Below are 9,965 nucleotides of genomic sequence, written 5' to 3'. Positions count from 1 at the left end.
TTGTGTAATTGCTGAAAGGTTTGGAGTCATAATAAACCGAAATTATTTTACACATTTATCGTTCTAAAGGTCAATTATGAAAGAAGTAAAGCAACAACACTGTACAGAATGAGTAAACCAATTTCTATTGCCATCACCATATGTTTTTCTTATTGCTTGTGTTTTTCCAGTTACTGTGTACATAGCATTCAATTAAAGTGATTCATTTACTAGGCTGTAAGCTGCTGAACAGAGTTTACATTTATAGGACAGCGCTTTGAAGGGAAGGAAACAACTCGCCTCTGTTTGAATTACATGATTTTTGCAGTATCGCTGATAGGACATATGTTCTCACTTGGCCGCTTTCTCATAAGCCTGAGTCTTCTGATAAGCTCGCAATGCTACTGAGTTACTGCGTGAAATCACGCTTTTGTTGTGAGCTGCGCTGTGCCTGAAAGTGTGCTAATTGGGAAATAGGAGAAAACCTCAAATTTTACCTGTGAGCACCTTCCTGGGGTGTGGTTGCTTTCCTGTCTGTGCTGTTTGGAGTGAGCTCAAATCGAACAACACTGTTATAGTCAGGACATGCTCTGCCTCTTATAAATTTAAATGAAGTCACTCAAACTAGCACAAATTTATACTGAATTGCCCGAGATGAAAAGTGACAGTGGAAACTAATGGGAAGCTATAGGCAGAACATGGTTTTGTCTGGGCTCTTGTGTGCTCGGATGTTGTTAACTTTTGACAGCTCTGTGTGTGTGGTATTACTGCAGCATGATCTGTGCTGGGAATTCATCCGTTTGAAGCTATGTAACAAAAAAGAGAAAGTGAGAGTTGTTTCATTAGCTTTTTTAATTTTTCACAGGTTTCTCAGTAGGAGAAAGTAGTAGCAGTACATCTCATACACAGCAAGTAGATCCACACAGCCACATTCTCTCAACTTTTTGGAATGCAAGTGTTGTCACAGCATTTGTTAAAGCTGTATTAGTTATGCTGTGCTGTAAACTCACAGGTATCGATATGTCAAAATAATGACTCTGCAATTCCTATTTTATCCTCATTTTGTGAGTGTTCTTACAGTGACCGTAGCTCAGAGCCAGCGGAGCTGGGCGATTGTTGCAGTGGTGTTTGACAGATGGGGTTGATGGAGCGAGGATGGGAGTTAAGGCTGTTGTTTGGAGCATGTCTTTGTACTTCCTATGCTGGGTTACCTTTTGGGCCAGGTTAGCACGGGCCCTTTCATCGTGGCATATGTCAACAGAAGTGTACTCCCATCTGCTGCGCTGCAGTTTGATGCCCAATTCTTCAGAGACCAAGCACATCGCAGTACCTGGCTCTGTACGTAATTACAGGTGTGCTGTGCTGTCAGGTGCCTGGTGCATTAATCAGACCTTTAATTACAGAAAGGTGGGGCTTTTGTTCTGCTCGGAGTGTGAGTTTACCACCCACTTTATGAGCTGCTGCATCCATCTGCTCTCTCTTTTTGAATGTTTACATTGACTGATATTGACTTTAAAATGTATCAAAGGAAGTGATTAAAACTAGTTTGAACATTAACTCGAGTGGCATTTTAGCTTATTCAGGAAAGTGAAAGCGTTATCTGCTACTATGTTAAAAACTAATATTATTGATCTAAAATATATAACACAGTTATTTCGTGAGATGTTACTGCAGTAAATACTTAGCAGAACACTAAATAGGTTCTGTCTAGGTGTTTAGTGGTGCTTTGAGAAAATACTAGTGTGGTTAAAGTATGTCTTCGTACAGAAAAATGAGTTTGATTTCTTTAGTTTCTGGTGTGGAAATTGAGCATATGGACACGTTCTGGGACTACATTTTAAGTTCAAGCCTTCTTTAACACATCATAAAACCAGTAAAGATGGACACTGAGAACGGTTTTCCTTTGCAACTTTTCTTTGAAATTTTATTGAGATGAAAAATAATTTTCTGCTCAATATAGGAGTGGCTTTATCTAATTCTTCAGCAAATCTACTGTTGCAGGTAAGGATTATAAAGACTTTGTGCCTAATTTTAAACCTGCTGGAACCTTGTAGGAGGGAAATCTTAAGTGAAATATGGGAACTTTGCTCTGATTTGGAGAGACTGAAGAATTGAAACGTGGAAGGATTAAAGTTGAACCACTTATACTGAATGTGTTCTGTGTCACAGGGATGATCATCTCGATGATGAGAGCAAAGCTGTGGTTGGTGGTCTGTTCTTACTCATACAGAGCTACCTCTTTAAAAACAAAAAAATCCCTCTTCAAAAGTTCCTTCAATATTTCACCAAAACTCTTTTTTCCTCCAAGGCTTATGTATATTTGCTATCTTTATTATTTAGAAGAGTGACTTAGAATAATGTAGCTAGTATAGGTTTATCTGTCTTACCATTCTATGTATGATCACTTCTTGCATTTGACATCACTGTATTTCTCAACCAGTCCAGAACAGCTAAAAAAATCCTATAGGTGCTGGGAAGACTCCTGCTGCCAGTTACTGCCTTCAGCTCCAAAGGTGGCAGTCATTATGTCATCTAATGTTTTTATGGCCACAAGATTTTGGTTAATATGATTTTAGGCAATACCTCATTTGGAGTGGTGTATTGCTTCATCTTAAATTGTTTAATGTTTTGAATCCAAAGCCTTACTTAACAGGAGAACCGTTCTTTCATGCTTAGACACGAAGAGACATGGGTGTTTGGGTTGTTTTTTTTAACAGGAATTTAAGAGTACAGATATTACCAAAATACAGAACGCACTTTTCCTACTAAATGTATCTGCAGCAGAAAGTAGTGGTTGTTATGTGATTATCAGTTATACATAGAGCTGTGTGGCTCTGTGAATTATCACCTTGATTGGTGTGGAACTGGTGAATTGCAAAGTTAAATCTGCTCAAACTCTCCCTTTTGGTGTTGGGCTTTTTTTTTTCCTTCTTCTTATTTCTTCTCAAACAGGTAACTTCTCTTTCAGGATATCTTGAATACTGTCATAAAGCACTGCCCACCTTGGTTTTTCTTCCTGGGCTTACCTGGCTTTACAATGCTGATAGGAGACTTCATCACGGCGGCGGCCAGGGTTCTAAGCACAGATATGCTGGGGGTGAGTATGGCAATGCCCAGCCCCTCTGGCCCTGAGAGCAAGCACTTCCTCATGGGGTTTGATGCCTGCGCTCTAACAGGTGTTGACTCATCAGTGCAATGCGAAACGGGGCTCTTGGGACAGATACCATGGCAGCTGACGTGTGAAATTGGGGGATAGGGTGACGTGTTAGGATTACAAAGGTGTTTCATCAAAAGGCCAAAGCGTGAGAGATCATCTCCTTGCTAATATTGCAGCACGCCTGTGCGCTAAAAGCAGGGCTTGGGTTTCAGAATCTCACTAGCTTTTTGTAGTGAGCAAATATTGAAAATATGGAACTCTTTTGGTAATACAGCATTTCTTACTAAATATCAACACTAATAGAAATGTGAGTTCAAAGGATTAAATTAATGAAGGATAAGTAAAATAGGAAATCAGTGATGAAATAAGGGTAAAGATCTGGAAAAAGCAGGAAAGCTTTGTTGTGCATGAAACAGCAGTTCAGGGGACAGCTTTCTGTCCGTTTTGGCCAAGTGCTTTTACTGCTGCTCTTGACATTTGTACGGCTGAGTGGGTGGCCCTGACCAGGGCACAGTCCTCTCTTTTTTACGTAAATGGTGGGCCCAGCCATGCTTTTTGCATTGTCTCTCAAGGAGTTTACAGCTGTCAATTTCCTCACAAATCTTTAAAAAACCTGATCAGCCTGATCATTGATCCAAAGCTTAAAGTGCTAATAAGAAATGAAAACTCAACTTTCCATGGGGGAAAATAACACCCACTGTCACCCTCCGTTTCTTCTACAAAGTGTGCATTGTATTTTCAACATTCCGTAAGATTATATAGCAGTGGTTAACGTGTTTATAGCTCATGCCATGTTGCTTTTCATGGCTTTGTTGAAGATGGAGTCTCTCTACGCATTTTTATCATGTACACAGTCAGTTTAAGTGCATCATGCTGTCCTTTATATCATACGATCAGCTAATAGTAGTGCTGGTTTGGCGCTTAAAACTCACTCAGCTTTTCTTTAGATTCCATATTTTTTTTTATTGACACTGAATCATTGGTAGTTAGATTGTGTAATGACAAAGGAGGCATTAAAAATGTAGATTATGCTTAGGAGCAGGACCAGTTCCCTGCTGGAAGAGAAGCTCGGCCTCAGAAAAAAAGCAGAGCAGCACAGCAGCAAAAAGCGTAGGCAAGTAAGTGTCTGCAAGTCACTGCTTTTGCTGTAGTCGCAAAGCAAAAGCTAATGAGACATGTGTCCCTGTTCCTCGGGACACATTCCTCAGGACACTTTCCAAGTTGCACTGTGAATACAGCACTTCTGCTATTTATGGTGACAGACACTAGCCTCATAGCTTATGCCATTTTCATAATTTTATGAAGAACATGTTGTTGGTTTTTTTTCTTCCATTAGGCTCCCCGTTCAGAAGCTCACACCATCCTTGGTTCTCTTGTTTGCTTTCCAAATATCTACCAAGAAATACCACTTTTGCGGCCCATTTCAGAAGCCGGTGATATCATTGCAGGAACAGCAGATGTGAAGGTAAAGTCACATTTTATTAGTAAATCCTTATGTAACTTAACGTCTTTTTACCATATAGTAATTTCATTTTTACTATGCACTTTTAAAAAAAAAATAAAGCCCTCCTTCTCCTCAAAACCCCACAGCTGCACACATTATGTGTACTTACTTGATAAGCATTGCTTTGCTTAACGTGCACCATAGAATTAACAAAGCTTAGATACTGCAAATTACATTTTATTTTCAAGCAGAGTGAACTGGCTATGATCAAATGCCATGTTTTCCAGCCAGATGCCTGTCAGGTCAATTCATTAAGTGACGTTGGTGGTATTGTTTAAAGTGCCCGTTCATTGTATCTGTGTATGTTAGCTTGCCCTGTAAGAGATACGGGGTGTGCGTAAGGGGAGATATTTTTTACCTTATTGTGTTATAGTAAAATGTTAAGAAAATTCCACTGTTAGACAGAACCATCAATGTACATGAATGGTTTTTCCCTGAGAATTCATTTCAGTGAGACACCCCAAGACATGAATGGTTTTGCTGGATGGAAAGCTTTGTAATTTAATGACCTTCACAGCAATAGTCTTGGTAGGGAAAAATCACACACGCCGTCCCATAAAGACGCAACAACGGTGACCTGGAGCATCACTTGCAGGTGAAACCTGTCCAAATGGTTGCCCTAGTACAAGTGCCTATTGCTTTTCAATAAACTTGAGAGGCACTATGCGGATCCACTGCACAAAGCTAGGTAAAGCTGGGCGGTATCTCTGAATTCCTGATGTGGCCCGAGAAGGTAGAACCAGAGAGAATGCAAAATGCTGGGCATGCTCCAGAACTCCCGTTCTTGCCTTTCACATCAGGTCTTGGAGAGTCATTGGAGGTGTGTTAAAACAGTCTCAATCTTAAAAATGTATTTTCTGTACTAAAAGTACACTACATTTTTCTAAACATCACTTGCTTAGAACTTAAACACTATAGTTTATATTAGCAAGTGATCACCACTCATCGTTAGTAAACACTCATCAACTCTGAAAATTAGTTCATTTCCATCTTGCTGCCTGTACATGATTTTAAGTTGATTAGATTTATCCACAGCGCCTGTATATTTGAGTTGTAATCAATAAGTATTTCTCCCTTGACAGAATAAAATTGGCACGGATTGAAAATGCTTGATGAATAGACTGAGAATCAAAGTTATTTCACTTGTAACTGTGTCAAAATTAAACAACTTCAAATAAAATGGATGTCTGAAAAAGATGCTTATTCGAAATTATTTTATTATTTTAGTGCTACCTCATAAATATTTTATTGAAGAATGCTACAGAGGAGCCAAGTGAAGCTGCAAGGTAAAATATTGAGTCAAAGTAAAAATGGGAATGTCTTTCTCACTACTGACTTTTTTGATGCTTGTACAGCTGAGTTGTACAAGCCCTGCGTCCAGTTCTGGGCCCCTCAGTTCAAGAAGGACAGGGAACTGCTGGAGAGAGTCCAGCGTAGGGCTACAAAGATGATTAAGGGAGTGGAGCATCTCCCTTATGTGGAAAGCCTGAGGGAGCTGGGTCTCTTTAGATTGCAGAAGAGGAGACTGAGGGGAGACCTCATTCATGTTTATAAATATATAAAGGGTGAGTGTCACAAGGATGGAGCCAGGCTCTTCTCGGTGACAAACAATGATAAGACAAGGAGTAATGGGCACAAGCTGGAACACAGGAGGTTCCACTTAAATTTGAGAAGAAACTTCTTCTCAGTGAGGGTGACAGAGCAGTGGACCAGGCTGCCCAGAGAGGTTGTGAAGTCTCCTTCTCTGGAGACATTCAAAACCCACCTGGACGCCTTCCTGTGTAACCTCATCTAGGTGTTCCTGCTCCGGCAGGGGGATTGGACTAGATGATCTTTTGAGGTCCCTTCCAATCCCTAATGTTCTGTGATTCTGTGATCCTATTTTAGTGAGTTACTCACTGTAGCCTGATTAATATGAGGTTCACACTTTCATGGCACAGAGTAGACCTGTTTTGTGACCTGAGAGAGGGAAAAGAAAGATTAGGTCTTTGTGCATTTCTTTTTCTTATTCTTAAAAAAAAAAAAAAAATCTAAAACTTCTGACAAAAACACTTTTTCTCTTGAAAAAGATGCTTAGCCATTTGTGGCCTTGGAGTTTGGATATGTGAAGAACTAACACAGTGCACAAACCATCCCCAAGTGAAGGAAGCAATCAACGTCATAGGTGTGACACTGAAGGTATGACTGTGACAGTCTCTATAAACAGTAAACATTGTGGGAAAAAGGTATTTTCATTTTTTCAAAATAGCTGCTGGTTACATGGAGCACAATCTGCTGGTTTGTCTTCATTGCCTAAAGCGCTGATGCAATACTGCTTCACAGACAACTGCTTGGGTCTTTTTGCATAGTGTTGGTGATATGGCGTTGACCATCTTCAGAAAGTTGTCGCCCAGTTCTGAACCTTTGCATGTAGTCAGTAGCTCATTATGTTCAGTGAGCATGATTCAGACCCTTACGGCTCCTGTGAAGTTGCCAAGGAGTATATACACAGTTCTGCAGTGTTGCCAGGGTGGTATTCTATACAAAAGTCCAAAATATTTGCAAAAGTAGCATGTGATTATGTAAAGACCCTCTCCACAGCAGACCAAATTAAGATAGGTGGTGTCAAGCCTACTCTTTCCTAATGCTTGACAGTGTGACTTTGTGACATTGACATTTTTTATTGTTTGCATAGGTGGAAAATAATTTAAAATGCAGAGAAACTGAATGCATTGTATTCTAACTAGGTATTTTATTTGGAATTTAATCATTTTTTCTTTTCTTCCAGTTTTCTAATAAACTGGTAGCTCAAGTAGCCTGTGATGTTCTTCAGCTGCTGGTTTCTTATTGGCAAAAGCTTCAGAAGTACGAATGCTCTCTGTCCAGAAAAATTACTGAAGTATGTAGCTTTCTTCAAAATGTTTATATGGAAGTCATATGGAAAATTGTCTTAACTCCTTACTCGAGTTACTGTAACTGTGACTTTGTTAACTTTTTATTTCTTCTGCAGTTATTGTTGGGAGGTATTTGCTGCAGTCATAGGATCAGTGTACTTCTCTCATTTGTAGTGACTTACTTCCAAAGTACTCAGTAAAACTTTGTTTCATGTGGACATTGATTCTGCTAAGAGAATGTAATGTTTTTCATACCCTGTTTAAATGAAGTTCATGCTCTGTCCTTACAGCAAAACAAGTTAAACATCTTTCTGGAATTTGTTTATTTTCCTATAGATCCTTGTGGCCACTATTGCATTTCTTTTGCCGAGTGCAGAATACTCCTCTGTGGAAGCAGATAAAAAGGTACATCACTGAAAAGAACACTCTCCATTCTTTCATTATGCTGTTCAAGATGATTATTAAATGAAGTTGTTCTGAACCAGAGTTGTGTTTTAAACCTTCAAACTCATACCTCTTAGGTTTGGATTAATTTAGTAGAATATACCTAAATATTGTGTTACATGTTTCTGTTTAGTTTATAGTTTCACTGCTACTTTGCTTGTTGGATTGGTGTATGGCATTACCCATGAAAATGCTACTGGAGCCAGTGTCTGCTGGTGTTCTTGAAGATCAACATGCATCCAAAGCTCCTTTACTGGACTATATTTACAGAGTGAGTATGAGGAATGAACGTGATTTAATTGTGTCTAGATGTTTAGAGATGCTTTTCACAGATCCTGTTAGGCACAGAAACATTTTTAGCAAGCTGTAGAAAATCATGAGTCGTTGCACGTGGGCAGAAGTCCTACAGATGAGAAGTTAAGAATGTCAAATGTCAGGATGATAAGATCAGAGTTGCAGAATAGACAGAGGATTGTGAAGAGAAAGGTAAAATGCTTAAAACAACAAGACAGAGAAACAGTCTTTGCAGAAATATTTGAATTCTTTGAAGTGGGCTGTTAAAATACAAACTGTGAGCCGTTAAAGTACAAAATAAATGCTGACAAAGTGTGTTATTTTAAAAATGCTGAATTTAGACATGGATTTTTTGTAGCATATCCTGGCCTTCACAGTGTAAACATTATGGTGGGTCACTGCTCAATTGAATGTGTTGGAGTATTGCAATGCACACTTTATTACTTCAGCATTGCACTTGTCTGCTTGCAGGTTCTGCACTGCTGTGTGAATGGCTCCAGCACATATACTCAGCAAAGTCATTACGTGTTGAGCCTAGCGGATCTCTCGTCCAGTGATTACGACCCATTTTTGCCGCTGGGGAATGTCAAGAGCTCTGAGCCAGCCCAGTGCCACTCCTCCGTGGATTTGGGCAACCTGCTCACTGTGGCTGAGGGTAAGTGTGGGGAGAACCAGTATGTCAGCATTCAGCACTGAGGAAATGAAGCTTTCCAGGTTACATCTCTTCCTTGAAAATGTGCTTCTCCTTACTGCACGTAGCAACGATTCCTTGAAAACTGGGCAGTGCCTTTTTTTTTTTTTAAATGAATTTCAGTTGCCTCTAATAGGATGTTCAATGCAGTGAAATGAAATAAAAATGCAGGACAGGTAGAATTTCCTGGAAAGCGATTGTTTATAGCTTCTTGAACAGGAAGGATTAGGAGGATGACTAAGGCAAGCTTCTGAAATATGACAGAAATTTGCAGATGCTCCTTTTAATTACGTCTTGCTGCTCTTATTGATCTATTACCTTTTCACTGATCATTTTAGAAAAAAGGAGGAGGAACTTAGAATTGATACCTTTAACAGCACGGATGGTTATGACTCACCTGGTGAATCACCTGAGCCACTACCCACTCAGCGGAGGCCCTGCCATTCTCCACAGTCTCCTTAGCGAGAACCATGACAACTCCTATGTGGAGTCCTCTGAGCTGTCCTCAGAAGTCTTCCGGAGTCCCAACCTGCAGCTCTTTGTGTTTAATGATAGTACCCTTATATCTTACCTCCAAATCCCTGCAGAGAAGAAGACAGATGCTGAAGCGCCAGCACCCCCCTCGGATGTAAGGGTAATTGTCAGAGATATCTCAGGGAAGTACTCTTGGGATGGCCGAATATTGTATGGACCTTTGGAGGGCTGCCTTCCACGGCAGAGCGCAACAAACACGTTTGTAATCTCAGGCAACCCTGAGCACCACTTCATTTCCCAGAAAGACATTTCTCAGGTGGAAGAAGGAGAAGATGCTCTTGACCAATTGCTAGAAAAGATCGGTAACACTAGTCCTGAGTGCCTTTTACATCCCCAGCGAAAGCTGAACGAGCCATCACCACCACCCTTTGGCATGAGCCTCGACCAAGAGAATGCGATCACTGAAGCCCTGATGAGGCAGAGCACTCAGGAAAAAGAATATATATTTAAATGCAGCTCAGACTCTGGTATGAAGGTGGCCCGTCAAGA

At 40.2% G+C, this 9,965-nt stretch overlaps 1 protein-coding gene across 1 annotated transcript in view; it reads left to right on the top strand.

Annotated features, from left to right (window-relative positions):
• Positions 1 to 2,947: 2,947 nt before the first annotated feature.
• LOC104541602 (ral GTPase-activating protein subunit alpha-2-like) overlaps positions 2,948 to 9,965 on the top strand; it is a gene marked incomplete at its 5' end in the record, with an annotated part of 67,788 nt that continues 60,770 nt past the window's right edge. Inside the window, 9 exon segments of the mRNA XM_010185708.1 lie at positions 2,948 to 3,076; positions 4,473 to 4,601; positions 5,868 to 5,926; positions 6,710 to 6,818; positions 7,408 to 7,518; positions 7,850 to 7,918; positions 8,091 to 8,228; positions 8,723 to 8,906; positions 9,281 to 9,965. The exon segment at positions 9,281 to 9,965 is cut by the window's right edge and continues 13 nt beyond it. Coding sequence (XP_010184010.1) covers positions 2,948 to 3,076; positions 4,473 to 4,601; positions 5,868 to 5,926; positions 6,710 to 6,818; positions 7,408 to 7,518; positions 7,850 to 7,918; positions 8,091 to 8,228; positions 8,723 to 8,906; positions 9,281 to 9,965 — 1,613 coding nt within the window.

The sequence above is a fragment of the Mesitornis unicolor genome, unplaced genomic scaffold (assembly GCF_000695765.1).
Source record: "Mesitornis unicolor isolate BGI_N332 unplaced genomic scaffold, ASM69576v1 scaffold39335, whole genome shotgun sequence".
Taxonomy (NCBI): domain Eukaryota; kingdom Metazoa; phylum Chordata; class Aves; order Mesitornithiformes; family Mesitornithidae; genus Mesitornis; species Mesitornis unicolor.
This window is presented reverse-complemented; position numbering and strand designations above follow the sequence as displayed.